We start from the raw sequence: 27,898 nt of genomic DNA, 5'->3' as shown, positions 1-27,898 counted from the left end.
CTTATCTTGGTCACATTCATGCATGTGGCAATTTGAGATCACAGCCCTCTATTCTAGTGCATAATATGGCTATTAATGGTACTTGCATAGGTTAAATAAATTATATCCTGTGATCAGCATTTCCAGTTAAAGTATCATTTTCTCAGTAATAGTTGCATGCGTCAGGCCTCAGAGCATTTACACGCTTTGGGAAAACATTCCAAATGTGGGAAGAGAATGTGAAGAAATGCTTATCTCCTTTGCCCTTGCATTTGGTCTTGAGTGCTTTGAGCAGATTGGTAAGAGATGACCACAGGAATTGCAGACCTGCCAACTGACATGGTGCGACTTTGTGTCATACAATATTGGCTCCTTTCACATGGTCTCCTGGTAAAGAGCCAATATCACATGGTGGCAAGGAAGGTGATCTGGAAACCACTGCATTCAGTGAGATTTTAGCTCATCAGTGGGGCTCTAAGCAGCCAATGTCCACTAAGGGGTATGAAAAGACCCCAGGACATTAGAAACAGCCTTAGAAAACATGGAGGGGAGGTGAAGGGAGGGGGAAGAAGTGCCTCTCACACAATTCTGGGCCTGAAGCCATGGCTCCACTTCAAACAGTGAATTCGTTTTTTAAGGAAATGGGCCATTATTTGTGAGGCCTGCACAACGTATGACCTCTTAATTATCCCCTCACTGGGAACCAATCACCCTATTGTAGCACATGACTCTCAAGGTAGCGAAACAGATCAGTCCAATGTCTACTGGTTTGGGCAAGTAATCACAATTTGCTCTGCACGCAATAATAACACTCAGTAATTGATTGTCCAGTCTGCGCTTTTTCTTTAGAAAAGAGAAAGTACATTTACTACAACACATGCTGCTTAATCTTATGCAGTAATTTACAAATATTCATAAGGCTGATGGAAATACTTTTGATAACATTACACTTCACCCCACAAATCACAGTACCCCTCTCCCTATGCAAATAGCACATAACCATATATGATATGTTATCTTATTTGTAAAGCGCAATGGTTACTCCAATGGAGTGTCCCGCATTAAAATTCCACACTACACCAGAGAAACAAAGTCAGTTCCTAGTGAACAAGACATACTACAGTTATCAGAAAAAACAAGTTTTAACTTTTTCCGAAAGATAGTTTTAGACGTTTTGGTCTTCGCTCAGCATGAAGAGAGTTCCATAATTTTTCAGCTCGATAGCTGAAGAAGTGACCTCCCATTCGTGCTCTGGTTATTCTGGGAACTGTAACCAGTGTGGCACATGCCATCCTCAGATGATAAGTGGGATGATAATATTTAATCAGGGGGTTTAGGTAACGAGGGCTCCTTGAGTTCATAATCCTGTGGCAAAAGCAAAGTGCTTTAAAAGATATTCTTTCCCTCATCGGGAGCCAATGAAGATATCTCAAGGCAGAACCCGTAGGGGTAAACCTAGCGACGTTAAGCAGCATTCTAGCCACAGAATTCTGAATGAGTTGAAGAGCTCTCATGCTGCCTTGAGATGTCCCCAGGTATAGTACATTACAGTAGCCCAGCCTTAATACTATTACAGCTTGGTCTTTTTGGCTACATCCTGGAGTAATCCCATGATCTTAAATGGCATCTTCAAGATGCCAAAACATCCCTACCAGGTTGGCTATCTGATGATCAAAAGCAAGATTACTGTCAAACCAGATTCCTAGGTTTTTGATCTTGTACTTTGGGGTTGGGATAGGTTCCAGGGCGGATAGTGGGCTGTTTCCCCACAGTCAACACCTCTGTTTTTCCAGCATTAAGTTTAAGACAACTGCGGTCCATCCAATCAGCTACGCTTATCAGGCAATTCCTTAAATTAGTTGTAGAGTTGCCCTCAACCTGACATAGGGAGGCAACTAACTGGGTGTCATTGGCATACGACATGATTATGACACAGAAGCCCTCCATCACGTCTGCTAGAGGGCACATGTATAAATTGAACATGGTTGTGCTAAGGGCTGAACCCTGTGGCATCTCCTGCCATAATGAGAAGATCTCCGAGGCAAAATGCTGCTGGATCACCATAAAGGTGTGATTCTGGAGAAAATTGGCTATCCAACTTAAGGCTATACCCACGTCACCGAAACCACACAGACGTTCATGAAGAAGGCTGTGAGATATGGTGTCGAAGGCCCCACTCAAATCTAGCAAGACCAAAGCAGCTGTCTTACTCTCATCAGTCATGAGTCTTAATGATTCTGCAGCAAGCAGAAGTGCGGATTCAGTACTATGGTGAGGTCAAAACCCTGATTGGGTCTAGTGTAAGATCTTTTCCCTCTCCACATATTTTATCATTTGCTGAAGGGACAGGGAGGTGCCACTTTAAAATCAAGCCGACCTAATGGTCTTTTCACTAATACTACACTTAAAGACCAGCCGCACATTGTATAATGCATCACTTTATCACTGACTTCAGTAACCATAATCGATCTGCAATCATTATAATCAATAAAATATTGCAATCATCTGCAATAATTATAATTAATAAAGCTTTGCAATCCTTCATGAACTACTGTTAGCAATACCAGCATGTTTAAATAAAGGATTGTGCAAATTCCAAAACACATGTATGTGTGTTTCTTTGGCCAACCAAGGCCACAACCCTGGCGCCAACCAACCAACCAACCAACCAACCAACCGCGGCCACTGCATCCCCAGGCTATACAACTAAAGTTGTAGCCATAGGAGTGCTTGACTTGAAGGCAGAAAATGGGTGGGGGGGGGGTCATAATTCCTTTGACCCTGTCAATTTAGGGTCACTTGGTAAAATGCTGTGTCGGGAGCTGCTGCACTCCTGCACTGCCCCATTCTTTCTTTGGGTCATTAGTGAGCCCTCTGTCACCTAGGGGGTCATTGCATGCTGAGAAACTTTGGGCGATGAAAGCCCCAAAGGGCATTATGGGGTGCTCCCTCCCGGGATTTTGAATTTTAATTAGGCAGCCCCAGCCGCATTCTTTTGTTGCTGCTGCACGGCCTTGCATAACTTCCTTTTTGCTTTCTTCTTTTTTAAATTTTGTTGTGGGTGGCCAGTTTCACCCAGGCCCCCTTCATGGCCTCTTTTCAAAAGGAGCAGCTCAGGGAGCCCACCCCCAGCTGCCCCACCAGCTCCCTCCTCTGGTGGTGCAGTAGCCGGCAGCGTGGTTCTCCTCTGCTTGCTTTCTGTGGGCAGGGTGTGTTCTTCGTAGTAGCCTTCCTGCTCTGCTCCCCCCAGACATGAGCACAGGGTGCAGAGGTGGGCCCACCATAGCTGGGGGGAGAGCAAGAGTGCTCTCCCAGGCCCATTCATCCTTTGGGGGCCGTGAGATGGGGTCTAGGACCTCTGTGCACTTCCTTGGGGGGGAGTACGTGTATGCTCCCCAGGTTCCTTTCAATGGGGGGTCTGTAGATGGGGTCCAGAGCTACTGTGATTCTCCTTGGGTTGCTACAACGGCGCTCCCCCAGGTCCTTTTTGTGGCCAGGGCCCAGAGATGGGGCTCCCATGTCCCCTTGTGCAAAACACTGCCCTGGGGTTGGGATCCCCAGGCCCAAACAGTTCTGGGGCAGGGTCCCATGTGAACTCCTTCCCAGAGTTCAATAATAATTAGTAAACCTTGCGTCGACACCCGGGCACTGGCCCACCCGAGGGTTTATAGTGGACTTTGTAGCTTCATGTGCTCCAGTTTCTCAGCTAGGGTCAAAGGTCAAATCCTTTTTCCTTGCATATCTTGGGCCCCATCGACCCATTTTCCCATGTGTAGCCTTTTCCAAAGGCCTCCTGGCCTCTAAAGTGGCACACTTTGCAGGGAGCTGATGCCACATGCTCCCTGCGTCAGCCTTTCTCCTTTTTCTTTTCCTCTGGTGCTCCTCTCCCTTTTTTTCGGTGCAGAAGTCCTGTTCATACGCCAGCTGGTCCTTGGGGGGTGTAAAATGATCAGCTGCCCTTGTCCTAGAGAGAGACTCAATGGTGCATAGGTCAACTGTAGGTAGAGTCCTTAGTTCATGAGGGCATCAGGGGATTTTTTCTTTCAGTTGTCCATGGCTGCCACCATCCAGTCCCAGAGTAGAACTACAACAAAAACCACTCTCGCTCCCTTGTGCAGGAGTTTTTATGTGAGAGAGGAAGGTTCTAGAAATCAGGCACCCTCGGACAATCCTAAGGTGTCACATCACCTCTCCACCGCTGTCCTAACATTCCTACACAGCATGCTGGACAGTTCAAGATGACACCATCCAGGAGTCACTGGCCACATCTCAATCAATCAATCAATCAATCAATCAATCAATCAATCAATCAATCAGGCGTTTGTTAACCCGTAAGGGTCTCAAGGTGCTGGGGGAGGGGGGTGCAGGTTCCAGTCCCTCAAGGAGGGGGTCTGTCGAATAGCCAGGTTTTGAGGTTTCTTGCGAAGATGGGGAGCAATTTTGTCTGCCTGAGGTGGAGTGGAAGTGCGTTCCAGGCTCTGGCTGCGAGGAAGGAGAAGGAGCGGCCTCCCGATCTGGTCGTTCTGGTGCGGGGGACAACGGCGTAGGAGAGCTGGGCTGATTGTAGGGACCTTTGGGGTGCGTGGAATTTGAGTCGGCTATTCAGGTATGCTGGTCTGGTGTCTTGGAGGGCCTTGTGTGCGTGGGTGAGCATCTTGAAGGTGACTCTACCCTCGATGGGGAGCCAGTGGAGTGTGCGCAGTGAGATGGGGCAGTATCTTGGCAGGTTGAGGACCAGTCTTGCGGAGGCGTTCTGGATGTTCTGTAGCTTGCGGGTGAGGTTTTTGTTTATTCTTGCGTAGAGTAGTCGAGTCTGCTGGTGACAAGGGTGTGAGTGACGGTCTTTCTGTGTTCGAGAGGGATCCATTTAAAGGTCTTACGTAGGAGGCGGAGGGTGTGGAAGCAGGAGGACGAGACAAAGTTGATCAGGCGGTCCATTTTGAGCTTGGAGTCCAGGATGATTCCCAGTTTGCGTGCGTGCTCCATGGGGGTGGGCAGGCTTCCGATGGCAGGGGGCCAACAGGTGTTGTTCCAGGCGTCAGGGCCCATGATAAGTACTTCTGTTTTGTTGGTGTTTAGTTGTAGGCAGCTGTTTTTCATCCATTTGACGACGGTTTCTATGCCTTCTTGAAAGTTGTGTCTGGCGGTGTTGGGCTCGTTGGATAGGAAGAGGATGAGTTGGGTGTCGTCTGCGTATGACACAATGTTGAGTCCGTAGGTTCTGACGATGGGGGTGAGCCGAGCCATGTAGAGGTTGAAGAATGTAGGGCTGAGGGAGGACCCCTTGGGGACTCCACAGGTGGTTGGTGTAGGGTCCGAGAGGAAAGAGGGGAGTCTGACCTGCTGCGTTCTGCCAGAGAGGAAGGAGTGAACCAGTCGAGGGCCTTGTCCTGGATCCCTGCGTCGTGGAGTCTGTGTATTAGGGTGCTGTGAGAGACTGTGTCGAACGCCGCTGAGAGGTCGAGAAAGATGAGGGCTACTGTTTCTCCTTTGTCCAGTAGGGTGCGGATGTCGTCTGTTGCGACGAGGAGGGTGGTTTCTGTACTGTGTTTTTTTCTGAAGCTGGATTGAGAGGAGTCAGGGATGTTGTGCTCTTCGATGAATGTGGCGAGTTGGCTGTTGATGGCTTTCTCGATGACTTTCGCTTGGAATGGGAGCAGGGAGATGGGTCTGTAGTATTTGAGGTCGTGGGGTGAAGGCTTTCTTCAGGAGGGGGTTGACCATGGCTTGTTTCCAGTTGTCGGGGAATGAGGTGGTCGCCAGGGAGCGGTTGATGGTGTCGGCAGCTCTGTTGAAGATGTGGTGGGGGCAGGGGTCCGTGGGGGCCCCGAAGTGGATTGATTTCATTGTCTTCAGTGTGTCTTCGGTGGTGAGGGCTGTCCAGTTGTCAATCACTGGCTTCAGGGTGGTTGGTGAGGGTTCAGTGTGTTGGTTGTCTTTGTCGAAGTTGTTGTAGATGCTCTTGATTTTGTGGTGGAAAAAAGTGCTGAGTTTGTCGCAGAGGTCTTGTGAGGGAGGGATGTCAGTAGACTCGCTGGTGGGTTGGGCAAAATCCTTGATGATGTTGAAGAGTTCTTTGCTTTTTTCCACGTTTTCTGATGAGTTGGTGGTGGGCGTTGGTGGCGGCTCTGAAGTTGTTGTGGGCTTCTGTAAATTTGGTGTTCCTCCAGGCCTTTTCGAGGCAGCAGCAAGTGTGTCTGGACTCTCAAAGTTTGGTGGTAAACCATCTGGCTTTCTTGGTGTGGGTGTTGTTGTTTTTCTTGAGTGGGCTATGGTGTTAGTGCTGTCGGAGATCCATCTGTGCAGGGTTTGGGTTGCCGTGTTGGGGTCATCGTTTTCCGCGATGGTTGGGGTGGAGTTGCTGAGTGAGGAGGTGAGCTGGTCATCGGTGATTTTGGTCCAGTTTCTTTGTGGGAGCAGGTGCTGGTGTCTGTGGATGGTGGGTGTTCTGAAGGTGAAGTGGACGCATCGAGGGTCAGTCCACGGGAGTTTGGTGGTGTGGCTGAAGGTGATGGAGTTTCCTGTTGTGAAGAGGGGGTCAAGGGTGTGTCCTGCTGAGTGCATGGATTTGGTTAAGATCTCGTGCAGTCCAATGTTGTGGAGGTTGTCCAGGAGGGATGTGGTGTTGGGGTCCAGTTGGTTGTCTCCTCCGGGGGTCTCATTTCCGCCCCTTGCTGACATCCCTGCCAGGGCTCTTCACCCCCTTCCTGTGCTGGGTCCAGAGGTCTGAGGTCCCTCATTTTTTTCATGGGCCTGGGCTATACCAACCCTGGTACAGTGGGACAGCTAATTAATACAATAATGGATGCAGATTTTCTGCCTCATCCCTTCCTCCTCAGGAACTGAGTGAAGCATTGTTAATTACTCCCTTTGTGCGGGGAAGCCTTTGTTACTTCTGCTGGCAAACAGTGTGATTAACTTGGCCTAGCAGGGTGACAAAAGGCCTGGGCTCCGATCCTGAGCTGAGCCAGAGACATATGACAAGTCTTGATGGCCCATTAGGTGTACATATATCTGCTTGGGGCGTGCATATTTGAACTGGGTGCAAACCTTTCACCCCAGTTTGATATCTCGCTAAACTTTATAGGCAAGGGAAGTGACACTGCACTCTAGGGCAGATTTCCCCCATGCGTATAATAAAATGTCACTGCAGACACAACAGTAAACCATACTGACTTTCCTTATGAGTGTCAACTAAGATTATAATGTCTATCCCTAGTCAATATCTAATCCTGCAGAGTCCCATCTGCACCAGGCTACCTGTGCTCAGAGACCAGGATGTGTACAATGGTAGTGTCACATGGCCAGCACAAGTGTAACCACCTAAGTGCCCCTTACCCTTGCTTCATCACAGAGGGCTTATCTTCAAAGGGGGGCACTAGTGGTAAACATGCACAGTCCAGTTACAGTGTGATTACCATGGGTGAGGCACCAGTTGTGAAGCTCAACCACAGTAAAAAGTTCAAAACCAGGTGATTAAAAAACGGACTATCCGGGCAGATGAAAAGGGCAGAACCCATTTCACTACAGTTTTGAAGTTGGAAGGTCTGGAATTGTGGAAGCTGGTGCTGTATGCTTTTAATCTGGCAGTAGTGCTGTTACAGTGTTCCCGGAGTTCAGGACTCACAAGCTGCTATGGGTAACAGCAGAAGCAGTAAGGAGGTTGACTGAGAACCCTGACGACGTCTAATTGACAAACGTGTCTCAGAATAAAAACAATAACAACTGAACAACAGCTTAACCGCAAACAATTGCTACAAATGTTTCTCCATATGTAAGATGCATAAAATACAGATCATATCCAACAAATGTCAAAGATGCATTTAGTTGACAAAGTAATTTCCACGTACCTTTACAGCAAATTGGCAACATGTGGTCTCATCGGCTTGGTATGTCATACAGACCATGCAGAGTCCTAACAGAGCCACCACACAGCCCTGCAGACGAAAGAAAAGGGTCAGTGTTAGCAGTGGGTTTAACCTACATTTGTCTGACACTGCCTTTGAAAAATTATAAAGAAGTTTACATCATTTGGCAATGCACTAAGAGCTTTTAGCATGGAAGGTGATGCTAAAATATAATGGACTGCGTTATACTTGGCTGATTCCATCAGGTAAACATAGGCTACTGGATTTAGTAAACAGCCCATTTCGGATGTATCCACTACGGTATCCCGGTATTATTAGCAGTATCCGCAGCCAGCCATGAAGTTGTGCATTGTAACCAACAGAAAGTCCCGCTAATTAGTGATCCAGACTTGAGTGCACCAGGGCCGGGATACCAGCTGAAGCCCCCTCAGGCCTGGCCAAGCGCCTCTGCTTGGGCTGCTATAAGTGTGGGCTACTGTCCAAGAGATCAGAGGATGCTCATACACAACAAGGACTATAATTAAACAGCCCCTTGGTCGTGTTACCTGTGAGAGCGTTGAAGTGTTCACACCTTTTTACCAACGCCTGTTACAAACCTTAAAGATGCTGCTGTAAGGATAGGGCATAAATGAGAGTGATGGACAAAGTGGAACTTTTCCAACAGTATTTACTGCACTTGTGTAGTCTATCTGTTTGAAACAGTCCCACAGCTCCATATCAATGTAGCCATGTATGTCAGTCGTTTCCTTCCCATAGAAGTCTTGAACAACACTGAGAAAATCAAAAATGATGGATGGAAATTCTTGATGCAATGCTTTTGTAACTAACGGGTATGCCTTTCAGTAGCCTTCCATTACATTGTTTTAAGCTTCTTTGTTTTCCACCAGAGATAAACACAATCATATACAAATCAGCCTTGGCCATACCGCCGGAGAGCAGTGCAGCCTTAACGGTTAGGCCTCATCCCCTCTGCAAAGGATATCAAGGAATACCAGAGGCATTTGGAAGTACTGGGCTTCGTCAGAGAGTTGAAGCTTAAGTGACAGGAACCCAAAAGCTGGCAATTTATATCTGGGATTATCCCTCCCGCTACTGAAAACTCATTGAGAGCATCCAACAAGTGAATGATTCGTAACCACTGGGAATCCTCTTGGGCAGCATTCCATACCACTGATTTTTAGCTTGAATGGTCCAACAACTATATGGGATACTGTTCCTCAGAGGAATTCCCAGTGATTAAGAACAGTTGGCTCAATCATTTCCATCCATCCTTTTTTGGTTGGTAAACACAGTTCCAAGGCATGCTTGGTACAGAGAGTCACTTCATATACTTTCCCTCCATTATGTCAACAAAGGTAAGTCCTTTTTTCCGTAAAACAATATTTCGCATTGGACCCACGTTGCCATTATCAGAATCTGGGAGTTTACAACATTTGTGTGACATTTGAGTGAGGCAGCAGTGCACTCCCCATTGAGTGAGGTCTCCTCGCTAAACAAATCTCACAATGTAGAGCTCTTCCTCGTAGTCACAACAGTGTGGCAAGGAAATTATTGTTGTGCCTGGGCCACCTCCCTTCCTATTCAGTGAAGGGCTTTTAGATATGCAGGCAGTGTGGTTATTTCTAGGTGGCCTACTTTGAGCGAGGTAACTTTCCTGAATCTTCCAGCTGCTAGAAGTGTGTGCCTTTCCAGTATGTACTCTAGAACATATATTTAAGATCTCTTTAGCTAGCACTTTATGATCACAGGCTTGGGATGCTGACGGAGGAGCTCTGTCACAACAGTCCATGCTATCAACACACTGTCTTATTTTCTTTCCCTTTATTCCTTTTCCTAAATATCATCCCGTCTCCTTCTTTATCTTTTTACCTGGAATTGTCTTTGGAAGGTAAACTACATGTTTGAGGTTGCAAAAAGGTGTAGGTGCAGGTTGCCTACAGACAGTAAAATTTGGCTGCTTGAAGAGATGTTGGGCTTCACATCTGTTATCTGTAGCTTGTCTGAAGTTGAAGTTAGGAATTGTTTCAATGCTTTAACGCCATTCATTATTTTGTTGAGCGTGGGTTCCCCACTTTGTTTCATGGATGAGGGGAGTTCCCTTTCGCTGTCCTATTGCTGGATTTGAGGGAAATTGTAACACCTTTTTTATGATTGTTTTCCCAGTTTGCAATTGGTGGAAAGAACAGTCCCCTCCTTATTCAGTATTCTATGGGTAATGAATATTGGTGTCAGCCATTGTTTGCTGTCTTCTTTTCCTTGTCTTTTTATCTTTGCTTTGTTTTCACTTGCAAGCAGAGATTGGTATCTTTCCTGTCTTTTCCCATTGTTGTTTATTTAATGCGTGTTGCTCCTTCTTGCTATTGTTTTAATTGTTTGCTTTTTTATTGCTTTAATCTACATTCTTATTTCTTTCTTGCTTTATCCTTACTTATTTTTGCTTTTCCTTATTTAATATTCTCTTCAATTATTTATTTTTTATTCTATACTTGTCTTTATTTTTCTTTTCTTCACCTCAATTACATTTTAATTGCCTTTATTTACAGTCATAATTTTGTCTTAATATTATTCCAATATTTTCCTTTGTGTGCATTTTTTACTTTTGTTTGCCTTTGTTTGTAGTATGCTGAAGTGAATGTTGGAGTGTCACTTGCTTCATAAAGCCTGCTTCACAGAGTCCGCTCCTGTTTTTGATTCAGAAAACAATGGTCCTAAACCTTCCTTTATACAGTATAAATCAATTATATCAAATAAATTCTATTGAGCTCACGTAATGTCTGCTCATAGTAATCAAAACATTCGAGATAATGATATGCAACAACCAAAGAAATCCAAAATAACATAATTTTTATTCAATCGTAATTGGACTAGCAGTAGGAATCTTACTGCATTTTTTCGAATACAACAGAAGAGACAAATAGGTTGCTCCAGGGGAACGTGTGAAAAGGGAGTGCTCAAGTGAAGGGAATGGGAAGGATCCCAAGTAAAGTAAGGAAAGTATTTAGAAACAGTTCAACGATTGGATTGATAGAAAAATATCAATCTCGGTAAACCTGGCCATACAGCATCAATAGTTCACAAGGGTCTATTTACATATATTTTGCAATCCAGAAATGTATCATTATTTGGCACGGCAAGGATGACAGGGGTGTTTTTTGGTCCAGGCTTAATAGGTGTGGGTGTCAATGTTTTGACCCGACTTGGGGCACAGCGGGTACTTTGGGGCCTCGGCCTGCGGGTCTTCCTCAGGACAGGGGTGGGCAACCAACTTCAGTGATGTGGTGTCTGTGTTCCACACCTACATGATTAATAAATAGGGTGTCAAGGTTGTGCACATGAGTAATTTTCAAGGTTACAAGGTAACCGAAGTGGCTAAGTCATTGGGGCTTACCCGCAATTGGTGCAGAGAGGACGAGTAGTGTCCTTACTGGTCCAAGATCAGGAGGCATACGTCCTCATCTGAGGGCAATAGGGCTTGTTAGTATATGATTTGAGGTAGTGTCAAAGTGGTTAAGTCGAGGAAATCCCTTGAGATATCATGCCTCACCATCTAAGCTGTCAAGTAAGCTCAATATCAAGGTGCATGGTCCGGCATTTAGCCATTATTAAGTACTGCCACCTCTTTTCCTATTTCCTCATACTCGTTGAGGCCCCTTGCTATCGTGTCAAAGAGGTGTATCCTCCTACATTCGCGGAGGTTTAAGATGTTCGAGAAGTCTCCCCCTCTGGAATTGGGCTTGACTCTTTCTATGACCCACCATTTAAGACTTTCTGGTGTGTGTCCAAATGTAGTGAAATGGTCAACCAGTTGGGCGCCCTGAACCCTGCAATGTATGCAGTTGCAGTGTTGTAGGATACAGCTTTTTACTTTCTGGCTAGTCTGGCCGATGTACATCAAGTCGCACGGACATGTTATTGCATAGATCACTCCAGAGGAGTTGCAGTTGCTGTGATCCTGCAGTGTGTGGGTATGATTGTTATGGGTGAATTGTTTGACTTCATTCACCATGGGGCAAGCTTTACATTGGCCACATTTGTGGTGCCCCTTAACTGGTGGGATCCCCCACAGTGTCGATACCTGGGTTCTGACTGCAGTGGGTAACAGTGATCTCACTACATCTTCTCTCACATTTTTGCCTTTCTTGAAGGTGTGCAGAGGTGGTGGCATGTCGCCTAATTCATCTGAGATCAGATGTCAATGTTGGTTAATGGTCTTTTTAATGGCGTTGCTTTTGGTGGAGAAAGTCGTGACACATACTATGCGTTCTTGTTCATCAGGATGCTTTTGCTTGGGTGTCAGAAGGAACTCTCTGTGGTTAAACCATGCACATTTACGTGCCTTTTTGAGGAGTCTAATGGGGTATCCCCTCTCAGTGAGGCGTGACACCAGCCCTGCAGATTCTTCAAAATTGTCCTCCTTTTTAGAGCAATTCCTCTGCAGCCTCAAGAATTGCCCAAATGGTAGGTTATCCCTGAGGTTGCGGGGATGATGACTAGAATAATGCAGAAGTGTGTTCCGTTCACTGCTCTTTCTATGTAGACTGGTGTATAGTCTATCTTGCTCTGCAATTATGGTGATGTCCAAGAAGTGGATAGATGACTTGTCAAATTCCAACGTGAATGTGATTTCATTGGAACGTGTGTTAAGCCAGGTATGGAAATTTCTCAGTTGTTCTTCGTTCCCTTTCCACAGAATCAGCACATCATCTACATAACGGCGCCACAATTCCACACATTCACTGTATGGGTTGTTGGCGTCCAAAATATGGATGTGTTCAAACTCGTCCATAAAGATGATGGCTAGATTAGGGGCAAAGCTAGCCCCCATCGCTACGCCCTTTGTTTGTAAATAGAACGAGCCCTGGAAACTGAATGTTTTTTTGGTCATAGCGATATCAAGAAGTTCAACAATGAACTCCGTAGGGACCAAGTGTGGTCTAGGATGTTTGTCCAGTGCCAATTTCATGCATGTTAGTGCAGGGCCTTGGGGGATATTGGTATATAACGCAGTTATATCCATTGTGTCCAGTAGATTGGTATTCGGGTTGTATTGGCGAAAGTCCACCAGTTGGATCGTCTGCATCATGTCTCTGAGATAGGTAGTGGTATTCTCAGCAATAGGTCTGAGAAACACATCTATGTACTTACACAATGGTTGCAAGGATGACGGGGGTGTTTTTTGGTCCAGGCTTAATAGGTGTGGGTGTCAATGTTTTGACCCGACTTGGGGCACAGCGGGTACTTTGGGGCCTCGGCCTGCGGGTCTTCCTCAGGACAGGGGTGGGCAACCAACTTCAGTGATGTGGTGTCTGTGTTCCACACCTACATGATTAATAAATAGGGTGTCAAGGTTGTGCACATGAGTAATTTTCAAGGTTACAAGGTAACCGAAGTGGCTAAGTCATTGGGGCTTACCCGCAATTGGTGCAGAGAGGACGAGTAGTGTCCTTACTGGTCCAAGATCAGGAGGCATACGTCCTCATCTGAGGGCAATAGGGCTTGTTAGTATATGATTTGAGGTAGTGTCAAAGTGGTTAAGTCGAGGAAATCCCTTGAGATATCATGCCTCACCATCTAAGCTGTCAAGTAAGCTCAATATCAAGGTGCATGGTCCGGCATTTAGCCATTATTAAGTACTGCCACCTCTTTTCCTATTTCCTCATACTCGTTGAGGCCCCTTGCTATCGTGTCAAAGAGGTGTATCCTCCTACATTCGCGGAGGTTTAAGATGTTCGAGAAGTCTCCCCCTCTGGAATTGGGCTTGACTCTTTCTATGACCCACCATTTAAGACTTTCTGGTGTGTGTCCAAATGTAGTGAAATGGTCAACCAGTTGGGCGCCCTGAACCCTGCAATGTATGCAGTTGCAGTGTTGTAGGATACAGCTTTTTACTTTCTGGCTAGTCTGGCCGATGTACATCAAGTCGCACGGACATGTTATTGCATAGATCACTCCAGAGGAGTTGCAGTTGCTGTGATCCTGCAGTGTGTGGGTATGATTGTTATGGGTGAATTGTTTGACTTCATTCACCATGGGGCAAGCTTTACATTGGCCACATTTGTGGTGCCCCTTAACTGGTGGGATCCCCCACAGTGTCGATACCTGGGTTCTGACTGCAGTGGGTAACAGTGATCTCACTACATCTTCTCTCACATTTTTGCCTTTCTTGAAGGTGTGCAGAGGTGGTGGCATGTCGCCTAATTCATCTGAGATCAGATGTCAATGTTGGTTAATGGTCTTTTTAATGGCGTTGCTTTTGGTGGAGAAAGTCGTGACACATACTATGCGTTCTTGTTCATCAGGATGCTTTTGCTTGGGTGTCAGAAGGAACTCTCTGTGGTTAAACCATGCACATTTACGTGCCTTTTTGAGGAGTCTAATGGGGTATCCCCTCTCAGTGAGGCGTGACACCAGCCCTGCAGATTCTTCAAAATTGTCCTCCTTTTTAGAGCAATTCCTCTGCAGCCTCAAGAATTGCCCAAATGGTAGGTTATCCCTGAGGTTGCGGGGATGATGACTAGAATAATGCAGAAGTGTGTTCCGTTCACTGCTCTTTCTATGTAGACTGGTGTATAGTCTATCTTGCTCTGCAATTATGGTGATGTCCAAGAAGTGGATAGATGACTTGTCAAATTCCAACGTGAATGTGATTTCATTGGAACGTGTGTTAAGCCAGGTATGGAAATTTCTCAGTTGTTCTTCATTCCCTTTCCACAGAATCAGCACATCATCTACATACCGGCGCCACAATTCCACACATTCACTGTATGGGTTGTTGGCGTCCAAAATATGGATGTGTTCAAACTCGTCCATAAAGATGATGGCTAGATTAGGGGCAAAGCTAGCCCCCATCGCTACGCCCTTTGTTTGTAAATAGAACGAGCCCTGGAAACTGAATGTTTTTTTGGTCATAGCGATATCAAGAAGTTCAACAATGAACTCCATAGGGACCAAGTGTGGTCTAGGATGTTTGTCCAGTGCCAATTTCATGCATGTTAGTGCAGGGCCTTGGGGGATATTGGTATATAACGCAGTTATATCCATTGTGTCCAGTAGATTGGTATTCGGGTTGTATTGGCGAAAGTCCACCAGTTGGATCGTCTGCATCATGTCTCTGAGATAGGTAGTGGTATTCTCAGCAATAGGTCTGAGAAACACATCTATGTACTTACACAATGGTTGCAATAGGGACCCACAACCCGAAATTACTCTCTGGTGGATCCTCCATCTGTTTGTGTATCTTTGGGAGGGTGTATATGGTGGGCGTCCTCGGGTGGTTATTGTTGAGGTACTCATGTATCTAGCCATTATCTTTATGATAATGGAGCAGGTTGCAGCCCCTAAAGGAGGGGGAAAAAAGGTGCCCAGATAAACCCTGCCCAGACAAACTCTGTCCCTGTGCAACTGGAAAATCGCTTTGCATTACTAGCTGACGAAAGAAGTGGGGAAGGTGGGGAAGACCAATGCAATGACCAGTCTGGGACTCAGGAAGTATTCAGATACTCAAATTCCCTCCATATTACAGCTATTTCTCCCATTTTAACATCTATGGCACCAGTCTCAGGTGTCAGCCCATCACAAGGTAGTGGCAGTACCTTGGAGGGGGAACATACAGATTTAATACAAGGAGCAGAGGGGGATAAGAGCCAGATTGAAATGATGTTTTTGAGTCTAAGAAAAGACATATTCTCGAAATTTGAGATTTCTGAGATTAATCAGAAAGGTATACACGACAAATGTGATGTCTTTGAAGAGAAGCTGGACGATATCGCCTCGCGAACTGGGGCATTGGAGAGAGAGATGAGGATTTTGTCCGAAGCAGTGTCAGGAAATACCAAGGACCTAGAAAAACTAAAAGCGCAAAATAAAATCTTACACGAGGATATGGAGAGGCTAGATGCAGGCGAGGCGGAACGATTTGAGAGTCCTTAAAGTTCCGGAGGGCGCAGAAGGTGGGGACATTAAGGCTTTCATGTGCAAAATGTTGAAAGAAGGAATCCTAAAGGATAGACTGGACATAGAGCTGGAGAAAGATATCCAGAGAGTCCACAGAGACCCCTTCAAGCTAAATCCTGCAAGAAAGGCTCCTAGAAAATATTCATTAATTTTCTTACGTACACAGTCAAGGAGCTAGTATTGAGGAGAGCCTTGAAAGAAACATTATTAACACATGAGGAATTTAGTTACCAAATTAGATCAGATCTTGGTAAAAGAATGGCTCAGAGGCAGTGGGGACTCGGGACCAGAATGGGGGAACTGAGAAGGCGGGGTGCCCAGGTCCAAATGAAATTCCCAGCCATGCTAAAAATAATGTGGTAAAATAAAATGCATAATATTAGCATTCCAGACGAAGTCGACATATTGCTGGCACAGATGCAGACATGAGCTCGACCTGGATAAAAGAGACCAGAAAGCTAGATTTTTATTGGTAGGAATGATAAGGTGTACATATAATGGAGAAAAAAAAATGAGGGAATAGATATAATGGGTTTTTCTTCAACTTTTCTTTTGTGTTGATGCCTCCCGTGGCAATAGGAGGATCTCGAATGGCGGTTCTGAACCACCAAAGGAGAAACAGGAGGGTTTCCTGGGGGGGGGCTGGGAGGGGAGCAAAGGGTGTGGGGAGCAAGGGGGAAAAAAGGAAAAAATTAGTCCTCATACATGCTTTAGATTCATGTTGGAGGGTATAGAGATAACAGCTTTAAAAATGGACAAATCCAATAAACAAACTATTAACATGGAACGTGAATGGGCTGAGGAGGAACAGTAAGCTCTCTCGGGTTATAGAGTTTCTAAGGAGTACTGAAGCAACATCATCTTTTTACAAGAAACCCACTTAGAAGTACATGAGTGTAAACAGAGTTTTAGCAAAGTAAGATGGGTTCAGGAGGTCCTCTGCTCTAAGCAAAGAGGAAGTACAAGGGGAGTGGCATTACTTATAAGATGCAATTTAGGTATAAAAATAGTTAAGTATGAGACAGACCAGTCAGGGAGATGGTTGGTTTGCCACCATTATGATTCGGGATAGGCCCTCGGTCTGCGCTGTATTTTATGGACCAAACGAAGATATTACGGGTGTGCTCTCTAAACTTGAAGCTAGTATGCTAAACACTACAGCTCCAATCATAATGGGGGGCAATTTCAACCTGGTTTTAAATAAGGAAATAGATCGCAACTCTAAAGCAAAATATAATCGCCCCCCTAAAACGTTTTCTAGCTTTAAAAATATGATGAGAGAGTTTAACTTGGTGGACATCTGGCGAAGTAAGAACAGGGAAACTAGAGATTTCACTTGTAAATGTAAAAAATATAAGCACCATTCACGAATTGACTATTTTCTCATAGATCAAGAGTTGTTTACAGAGGTCGAGATAATTAATCATATTCCCGCCATATTATCAGACCACTCAGCAGTCGTAATGAATTTGATGTTGCAGCAAAAAGAGGTGCAGAGAAGGTGGACAGTAGATAGGACAATGTTATTAAACGAAGAAGTGATTAGTGATTTAGGGGAAAAGACGGATGAGTATTTAAAATTCAACACAGGAACAGCTAAGGACCAGACAGTATGGGAGGCCTTTAAGGCGTAATTAAGAGGGATAGTGAAGTCTATAACAGCGGGAAGAAGGAAAACCTTGAAGCAAGAGGAGGCAAGGAAAATAAATTAGATTAAGGAAAAATGGAGAGAATTACAGGCTGCATCAATGGAAGGCTTAAGTACAATCTCAATATTAGAAAAAGAGTTGGAGAGCTTGCAGGCTGAGTTCCAGGCAAAAATAGATAAGAAGCTCTTAGATAGGTGGAAGGCAAGCAAGCTCCAACGTTTTGAAAATGGGGAGAAGTGCAACTCTTTGTTGGCGTGGAAGGCCAAGGCAGATAGGGCAAGGAATACGATTAAGAACTTGATAAACAGAGGGTCAGGAGTAACTATACAGGCGGACCAAGAGATCCGCGAAGAGGCTCGAAGTTTCATGAGCGAATTGTATAGAGAGGATATAAAGTCTGGACTAGAAAATATTCAGAAGGGGTTAAAACTGATAACACTTCCCCAATTGATAGCGGAACAAAGGGCATTTTTGGCACAAGGCATCACCGAGGAAGAAATACTGGCACAATGTAAAAAAATGGCAAGAGGAAAAGCCGCAGACCCGGATGGGCTGCCAGTAGAGTTGTACTTGTGTATCTTGGATAAAGTGGTGCCAATTTTAAAAATCTTGTTCAATAAGATCTATATAGATGGGGAAAATCCACCTAGTTTTCATGGGCAGAAGCCACAGTTACGTTGATTCTAAAACCAAACAAAGACCCCCAGAGGATCGAGTCTTATAGACCCATATCCTTATTAAATACGGATTATAAGATCTTCTCAGGAATAGTTGCATCACGGGTTGCAAAAGTTATAAAGGGGTAGTCCATTCTGATCAAAGAGGCTTCATACCAGGGAGGCAGTTAAATGAACTAACCTTTCAGGTAATGGGGGCCATTGATTCGGCTGAAGTAAGAAATTCCCCTTTAACTGTAGTGGCAATAGATGCTGCCAAAGCATTTGACCAGGTAAATTGGGCATACTTGTGGGAGACCCTAAAAAGTTTTGGAGTTGGGACGGTAAAAAACCTATACCTTAGCCCTAAAGCAAAAGTGCTGGTAAATGGGGACTTGACAGATTGGTTTGGTATCACAAGGGGCACTAGGCAGGGGTGTCCTATGTCCCCACTTCTGTTCAACCTATATATTGAGCCATTTGCTTGCTGGCTTAGAGCAGATACCTCAATATTGCCTTTCAGGCTTGGCGGGTTAGAATTCAAAATTGCATTTTATACAGATGATTTGCTTCTATATATGCCAAATCCTCAAGTAGAAATTCCAAGGTTAATGGAGAAGGCGGAGAGATTTGGTGAGGTCTCGGGGTACAAAATCAATAGGGAAAAAACTGAAACTATGGAATGGAATCAGGAGGTGAGAAGCCAGGGGGTCCAAAATCAAATGAGATATTTAGGGATACAGCTCACCCAGATACTGGACGATATCCCTATAGTTAATTGGAAGAGAGTAAGCAAGGAGGTAGTGGGTCTATTTCTTCTATGGGTAAACCTCCCTTTAAATATCTATGGGAGGTTTAACCGTGTGAAAATGATTATTCTACCAAAAATCACTTTCCTATATAACTCTATCCCACTTTCTTTCAGGAAGGCAGACATAGCCAAGGTGCAAGGTAGAATAGGAAGCTTTATTTGGGCGACAAAAGGCCCAAGAACAGCCTTTAAAAAAAATTAGAAAAGGGCTCACTGTGGGCAGGCTGGCACTACCTGATTTACTAACCTACTGTTATGCCTTCCACTTCAAAAAATTTCGAATGTTAGCTAGTAAGACCGACAGCTCATCATTAGGGCTATTGTTTGAGGCCATGCTCAAAGACTAGCAAGGTCAGAATCACTTTCTCTACAAATATGGAGAGCCGAAGTTTTACAAGAAAGTAAGGCTAAAGATTTTAAGAGACTTGGGTCTATATCAGGAAGAGAATGAAGATATCACACTATGCAGTACAAGCCCCAATTTGGGACTCCCCAGGTACTCTTGAATGTCTGAGGGATCAACTTAGTCAGCCGTTGAGAATGAGAGGTTTAAAGAAATGGGGAGACTTAAAAAAGGAATCTAACCTAGTCAGCTGGGAAGTGCTTAACAATCTCACAAGAAGAACTTTGACACGGTTTGAATATTATCAGATATCCTCATGGTGGGCATCACAGAGCTGGCCTCAGGAGGAGGAAAATCCGAAATGGGATCAAGTAACCAGAACAGACAAGTGGAAAAAAGAAATATCCTTTTGGTATTGGGCACTAGTGGATGCAGAGGACAATTTGGAAAGTGAAATTTTGAACCTTTAGGGAAAAGAATACAGAAGTGAAGACATTAACAAATTCTGGTCTGATTCGTTCGTCATGCTACAGACTTTGATAAAACCAGCATCTCTCAAGAGGATTCACCTATACACCGCCTATAGAGTATACTGGTCTCCACAAAAGTTATCTAAAGTTACAGGTAACTGTCTAAGATGCAAGTATCCCGCAGCAGATGATATGCATATGTTCATGGAATGTCCAGAACTCAAACTGTACTGGCTGGGGGTATGTAACTTACTGGAAGAAGTGCTGGGTATACCAATAGAAGTAAGTACCAATTTGATATTCTTTGCTCTAACGAATGACTACCACTTGAATCTTGAATGCACTTAGCACAAAGTTTACGTTTTATGTGATAATCTTAGCGAGACGAGAGATATGTAGGAAATCGAAGTCAGACACTGCGCCAACCTTTGCAGAATGCATAAAGAACATTATTTGCAGTAGTGAATCTGACATGGCGAGTGACCAAAGAAGTAAAGCTACGATTTGGTCTGCATTGATAGATAGGAGGGAGAAGGCAGGTGAGTCTTATGATTAAGCCAAACTTACTGTTGGTCCGCCCTCCTTAGTAACATCCCGGAGTCCCGAAAGTGAACAGGAGTTGGGAATGGAAAGAGTAATATCTTTGCGGCAAAGCTCTGTCTTCTCTCTATCTCCTCCGAGGGTTGGTACAGGTCGATAAGGAGAGACAGGAGGAATCCTAATAAGAGTGTTGGCAGTATGAGGACAAACAAAAAACAATCATATCCACACACTGCAGGATCACAGCAACTGCAACTCCTCTGGAGTGATCTATGCAATAACATGTCTGTGCGACTTCATGTACATCGGCCAGACAATCCAGAAAGTAAAAAGCCATATCCTACAACACTACAGTCACATACGTTGCAGGGTACAGGGCGCCCCACTGGTTGACCATTTCACTACATTTGGACACTCACCAGAAAGTCTTAAATGGTGGGTCATAGAAAGAGTCAAGCCCAATCCCAGAGGGGGAGACTTCTCGAACATCTCAAACATCCGCAAATGTTGGTGAATACACCTCTTTGACACTATAGCAAGGGGCCTCAACAAGTATGAGGAAATAGGAAAACAGGTGGCAGTACTTAATAATGGCTAAATGCCAGACCATGCACCCTGATATTGAGCTTACTTGACAGCTTAGATGGTGAGGCATGATATCTCAAGGGATTTCCTTGACTTAACCACTTGTACACTACCTCACACTGTCTGATCACTGAACACCCATGTAAGATGAACTCTAGATCTATTGTTTGTTTGCTGTTTTGTAAATATGTCACTTGATGTATATAGTGCACTGTCAACTATTTTTATGTCCTAGCGCTTTATTATGCACACTTTGCAATTTTAATGGGATAGATATAGGCATAGGTACCATTGATTGCATATCGCTTGTATGCAAACTTTCTAATCTAACATTGCGCTGTCACATTTCTCGTGCCCCATGAAATATGGTTCATTAATTTTGCTGATTTGTTTAATTCAGAAAGCACCACCAGATACGTCGTATACACACTACTGTAAATATTGCACTAAGATACATGCATAGGATTCAAATTGCCTGTATGTTCTATTTTTAATTACTTAATGCGTCGTATAATCACCATTGTAACTGTTGCACTGTCACACTCTTTATGCACCATGGAATAACCACTGAAAATATTGTGTTGTCAGACTCCTTGTGCTCCATGCAATACTGCTTATTAATATTGCTTGTATGTCTAAATGAAAACTGCCACCGAATGCGCCGTATACACTCTATTGTATACATTACACTAGTATAATCCTCAAGCCGAGCATTCACTACCTATTCAGAAGCTCTAGTACACATCATTCCTCCAATTGGTTGTGGAATCCATGCTGGCCCGGCACAAACACGGGCTATAGTCCTTTCTTTATTTCTGGCAGCATGACTTATGACAGCTCGACTAGCGTGAGGCTCACCCAAGCGGAACGTTCTATGGAACGTCCTCGAGGCCCACGTTACTTTAAAAGCTCCGTGTGTCCCCATAGTTGCCTCTCGTGCGGATCACGGGATCTAGGAGACTGATGCTCCAGGTAATTGACCTACTACATGACCCTTGCTGCCTTCAGGGCCTGTTTAAGTAATTTTAACAATTGTATGTCAGACAGCATTCCGACACACGTGTTTATGTTTGTTTATTTAATTTTAGTTTCTGCATTGAATGCCCAGAACTGACTCAAGCGGTCACACTACCCTCAACCACGGGTAAGTGTGGATTCTCGCATAGGGTTATTACATACCTGACAAATCATATCCTAACAAGCCCTATTGCCCTCAGGTGAGGACGTATGCCTCCTGAACTTGGACCAGTAAGGACACTTCTCGTCCTCTCCGCACCAATTGCGGGTAAGCCCCAATGAATTAGCCCCTTCGGTTACCTTGTAACCTTGTAAATTGCTCATGTGCACAACCTTGACACCCTATTTATTAATCATGTAGGTGTGGAACACGGACACCATATCACTGAAGTTGGTTGCCCACCCCTGTCCTGAGGAAGACCGCAGGCCGAGACCCCAAAGTACCCTCTGTGCCCCAAGTCGGGTCGAAACCTCGTCACCCATATCTATTCAGCCTGGCCCAAAAAACAACCACCCCTCATCCATGCTGTGCTAAATAATGATACATTTCTGGACTGAAAAATATATGTAAATAGACCCTTGTGAACTATTGATGCTGTATGGCCAGGTTTACCGAGATTGATATTCTTCTATCAATCCAATCGCTGAACTGTTTCTAAATACTTTCCTTACTTCACTTGGGATCCTTCCCATTCCCTTCACTTGAGCACTTCCTTTTTGCACGTTCCCCTGGAGCAACCTCTTTGTCTCTTCTGTTGTATTAAAAAAAAATGCAGTACGATTCCTACTGCTAGTCCAATTAAGATTGAATATAAATTATGTTATTTTGGACTTCTTTGGTTGTTGCATATCATTATCTCGAATGTTTTGATTACTATGAGCAGACATTATGTGAGCTCAAAAGAATGTATTTGATATAATTGATTTATACTGTTTAAAGGAAGGTTTAGGACCATCCATTGTTTTCTGTATCTAACTAAGCCCAGGTCCAAGACTATTATTGGGTTACCCCATTGTTAGTAATTGCTCCTGTTTTTGAAGAATAACTACATTGATGATAGCTGCAGGCATTTAACTAAGTGAAGAATAGGTGTAGGAGTGCCTCATGTCTTGTGAGATCCAGCTGTAGGGAGTGATTTAAATAGTCTGGCTGGCTTAGACATTTGGCTTATACACTTTTTGTATACTGCAATAATTTACAGCCTTTATTCAGTTTAAATAGTACCCTCGTAGCGATGCACGCGGTTTAAGGGACCATGGTGGGAAGCAGGTGGAGTAACAATAATTAGTTCAAAATTACCTCTCCTGCTTCCATATGTTGTTTCAAATGAGATGGCTGCGGCCACTTCATACTCGTAGGATCTGGTGCTGGTGAGTGGATGCATAATCTGGCTGAGAGCAGATACATTGGCGGCTTGTATCTCGCAGCTTAATAGGGTGTTGTGGATAGCAGGTCTGGCCCTTTAATAATTGCACTTCAAGTGCTAGTGCTCTGCATTCACTTTATTCACCAGGGAGAAGGTAGAAGATGGCGGATGGGTTAGAAGGATACTGCTAACTTCAGAAACGTTGGCACCCGACGGCCCTGCAGCACAATATCTAGCAAACTGTGGAGCTGTTCAGAGATGTTGAGAAGAGCTGCAGATACCTGTTCAGAGTGACACCTCTTCCCAGGGTAGAAGCAATATAACCATGGAGGACCGAGGCTACAAAATGTCAGAGTTGCAGCAGCGCTGTTTTAGATGCAGGAGCGACAGTTTTTGAGTTCTTGAGGGTAGTTAGTAGAGGGATAATTTGTTGATATGTGAGATCCAAGATTCAAGAAAAACTGGCCCTGTAGTGTGTTGAACTGAAGAATAGCCTAATGACTAAAATGTAAACTTATGAACCTGGTCAGCGAGGAGGCCTAAGCAAAGGTGGCCATCTTGGAGCTGGCACAGCACCTCAAGATCCCTTTCCCCACCCGCCACGGTGTTCAGTGGCTTTTAAACTTTCTTTGTGATGCAATGAACCCCTTCAAAGGGCAACTAATAAATTGTCTCGCACAGGAGGGAAACTTTTTCAAGTACATTTTTAATAAAATGATGCTGTCTATGAGAACACTAATCATTTCTCTAGCCATGAATATAGTTGCCAGCGAGAGACAAAACCATCCCAGTTTTTTTGCACTTTCTCCTTTGAGTTAGATGTAGGCAAACATTCCCAAGGTATACACAAGATTGATCTTGTGCGAATGTATGTTTCTCTATCCAGCACATATCAATATAAGGAGTGTGATTTATCAACACTGGTAAGCACCCATAGAATTTGATGCAAAGCCTGATCTACTAAGATAGTCAGACCAGACTTTGCAACATTCAATGCCACCTTGAAGCAAACCAAAGTTGGAGAAATATAAAAATTCTAATAAACATTCTACGGATTCTATGTGTGCTGCACTTTACAGCAGGCATCCAATATGTAGAATGTGATAGAAATTGTCTAGACATAGGATTGTGTACAGGAATGGCATACTTTCAGTATAAATTCTATGCAAAACATCACATACACCAGGGTGCAAAGTTTGTGTGTGGTGCTATGCAGGCTGTTTGTGCACCAGGGCAGGAAATGAGAGCAACAGCAGACTTTGTATTCCTAGTAAATATCTCTGTGCTGCTTTCCCCTCTTGTATAATGCAGCAAGGCACTGCACTGCATTGCATCAAAAAATTATACATCTGTACCCTAATGCGATAATCCCTTGGCGCACAAATGTGACTAATGCCTGTAGGGATGGCAGGCACGACTGTGCATGTCTCATGAAACTTTGTAAACAATTTAGCATGCAACTCTGTCAATAATGTCAAAATAATTGGGTCTCCTTTGCTTTGTGGAGGTGAGGCAGACAAATTAACACTAACAGGCTATACATTTTAGGACCAGCAGTCCAAAATCATCAGTACATTTTCGAGACCACACGGTATTTTCTCTTGCTTTTGAAGATGTAATAATAAATCTGCCAATGCTGTTTTCATGTATACGTCAGAGTATGGCACTAAATGGAGGCCGCAGCTGCCCCTCCTAGTCCATTTGTGCAGATACACAAATGTGTGCATGCACATCTGTAGAGGTGCTTGTCGATGTGCAACTCTCAATCAGCCTTGCAAATAACACACTCGATACACACTTCTGAAGTGCTCACTTACTCCGACTGATTGAAGAATATGACCCTAAGCCTGCACAACCCACCATCACTTACTGTATGTGCCTGATGGAAACATGGTTGATCTTATCACCAAGGCATTGTGTGTTTCTGTCCATTTCATCTTGCACCATAGTTTATTTCAACGTACATTTACTGGGTTTAGGAAGGTGTAGCATGTTAGAGATGGATGTGTTTAAATTGCATCTTTAGAGTCAACATTTACATTTCCCTTAACACTTTGATGACGCCCAAATCAATTATTAAATCAAAAGTTGCGCTCACACATGCATCTATATCTACCGTTTATACTATCTTATTAGTTAACACAGTTCACCCTGTCTCAGCTCAACTTCCTTCTTGTAAAATAAGCATATTTGACTTTATACAACACTGTGATAGGCACATGGTATTTGTTCCATAATTAAAAAACAATATGCCAAAAATAGTTAGGTCCCCGAAATAACATATAGCGTAGCTGATGGCATCCTTAGTTCTTTCACAAACACCTAACTTAATGCAGGAGAACAAACTACGAAGACATGAATGTGACATAATTGTAAAGAGTAGATGAACCGTCGAGTCTTTATGAATTGTAACTATTTAGGATCGTCATCTACTAACGTAGCATATGTATACGTTATCTGACACATTTCTTTAAGCTATCTTTACTTATTTCTGTGTCTGGAAAATGCTCCACGCACCTTAGATAGAATCAAAGTTCGATTTTTTGCATTGAGAGCCATATGTACAAAAGCATTTTTTCACTCGGAAAAGGACCGATTCACAGAATTGGACCATTTCCGACCACAAAAATGTTCTTTTATATGTACAAAATACAAAGTGCAATTCGGTTACATGTTACTGAATCTCAATTTGTGTTTAGTGATTCGGTATTTGAAAGGGGCGTGTTTAAGGTGTCCCTTCCAAATACCAAATTACAGTGCTATGTATGATTGTTTTGCAACCAAATTACAGTCATAAAACATTCATTTTTTTCTGACACCTCAATGTTGGTAGTAACAATTCGCAAATGTAAATCGGGCAACATGGGACACCTTTCCCTTTGGGAATGTTGAAACAAATACTTTTTAAGAATAGGAAGTGGTCTAAGGGACCAATGCCTACTCAAAGTTTGATATTATTTTGTCGAAATGCACCCCGTTTTCCTTAAGGGAAAATGGGATGTATTTAAAAAACATAAAAGCTTGCTTTATTAAATAGCAGTCACAGACATGGTGGTTGCTGACCCCTGAAGGCCACCATCCTTGTGATGGCTGCAATTTCTAATGGGTCGCAAATCGCGACCTACCTCATTAATATTCGTGAGGTAGATCTATTTGCGACCCCATCAGGAATTGTCATCTGAAGTTTGTATGTTTTTTTACATTAGGAACTGTGATTTCCTAACTGCGATTCAGAAAACATCGCAATTAGGAAATTCCTATTTTTTTTAACATATGCCGCTTAATCTTTTAGATACAGTACAATACAATACTTACTTGGTTCAAGGTGAATATTTGTGGCAACACAGTAAAGAAATAACAACCCACATCTCAATTCTGTTCAAATGCAATGGTGTTGAAAACAGAATGGGGAACTATTTGCAAAAAATGGACAACAGTGGTATGTACTTTATCAGTTATTTGATTTCAAACAAGCTCACTGATCATTGAAATCATTTGCTTCATATTTTAGAAGTCATATTTCTATGGCCCGAGGGGTGGTGTGTATATCAAAAAGCACTACTTATCTAACTATACTGTTATTCTTTTTAATATATGTAACATTGTTTTAGTCACATTTCTATATATTCTTTATACCCTCCCTGGTATTTTGAAGAATTTTAATCCTGCTTATGTTTCTTAGGAGGATCTTCCTCAGGACTAGGACATTTGTCACTTTAAAACAGGTGTGGTGTTAGTCTAAGGATTTTAATACAGAGGAAGGGCACCCTATTTCTTCATAGCAGGTGACACTAGGGTGACGGTTACCCAACTTGGTTACTTTCTTTCAGAAGAAAATTGTTTGCCTGTTTTCTGTCAAAACAACAACAGGCAATATAGACTGCATAGGAAACTGTGATTTCTTAGAGGAAAATATGTCTACATTAAAGACCCACTTATTGGTGGTTCAACACCTGTTGGAAAATGGCCCTCTCTGAGGGTCACTCTAAACATTTTGCCTTCCTCCTCCTATTTTTCTGGCTTTCTTTTTTTCCTTGGCTTTCAGACTGAGCAATAAACCATTGCTGACCATTGCTAAAATCCAGGTGCTCTCTCCTCTAAACATGGTATAATTGGTTTACACTTTTATGGCATATTTAATTTACTTGTAAGTCCCTTGTAAAGTGGTATAACATATAACCAGGAGCAGTAAATTAAATTCTAGTAGCGGGCCTGCAGCACCGATTGTGCCTCCCACCCAAGTAGCCTTTCAAACCTGATTCAGGCCTGCCTCTGCAGAGCCTGTGTGACTTGACATTTAAAACTATATGCAAAGCCTTAACCTCCCCTTTTATTACACATACATTACCCTTAATGAAGGCCCTAGGTAGCCTTAAAGGCAAGGTGCTGTGTAGCTAATAGGCAGGACATGTACTTTTAAGCTTTACATGTCCTGGTAGTGACAAATAGCTAAATTCGTTTTTCACTATTGTGAGGCCTACTCCTCTCATAGCCCTTAAAACATGTTTAAACTGTAATTCCTGATTAGAAAGGAGTACCTGGATCATGTTTCATATCTTTGGAATGGTAATGATAAATCCTCTTTAGTGGTTAAGATGGATTCAACGTTACAGTTTTAGAAATGTCACTTTTAGAAAGTGGACATTTCTCTGCTCTTACT

General features: G+C 43.6%; 1 protein-coding gene across 1 annotated transcript in view; it reads right to left on the bottom strand.

Annotated features, from left to right (window-relative positions):
- SSPN (sarcospan) overlaps positions 1 to 27,898 on the bottom strand; it is a 319,629-nt gene that overhangs the window by 102,422 nt on the left and 189,309 nt on the right. The window contains exon 2 of the mRNA XM_085652783.1: positions 7,830 to 7,916. Coding sequence (XP_085508909.1) covers positions 7,830 to 7,916 — 87 coding nt within the window. The remainder of the gene's footprint in view (positions 1 to 7,829; positions 7,917 to 27,898) is intronic.

Source organism: Triturus cristatus, chromosome 4_1, assembly GCF_964204655.1.
Source record: "Triturus cristatus chromosome 4_1, aTriCri1.1, whole genome shotgun sequence".
Lineage (NCBI taxonomy): Eukaryota > Metazoa > Chordata > Amphibia > Caudata > Salamandridae > Triturus > Triturus cristatus.
The sequence above is the reverse complement of the archived record's forward strand: the minus strand, read 5'-3'. Positions and strand labels throughout refer to the sequence as shown.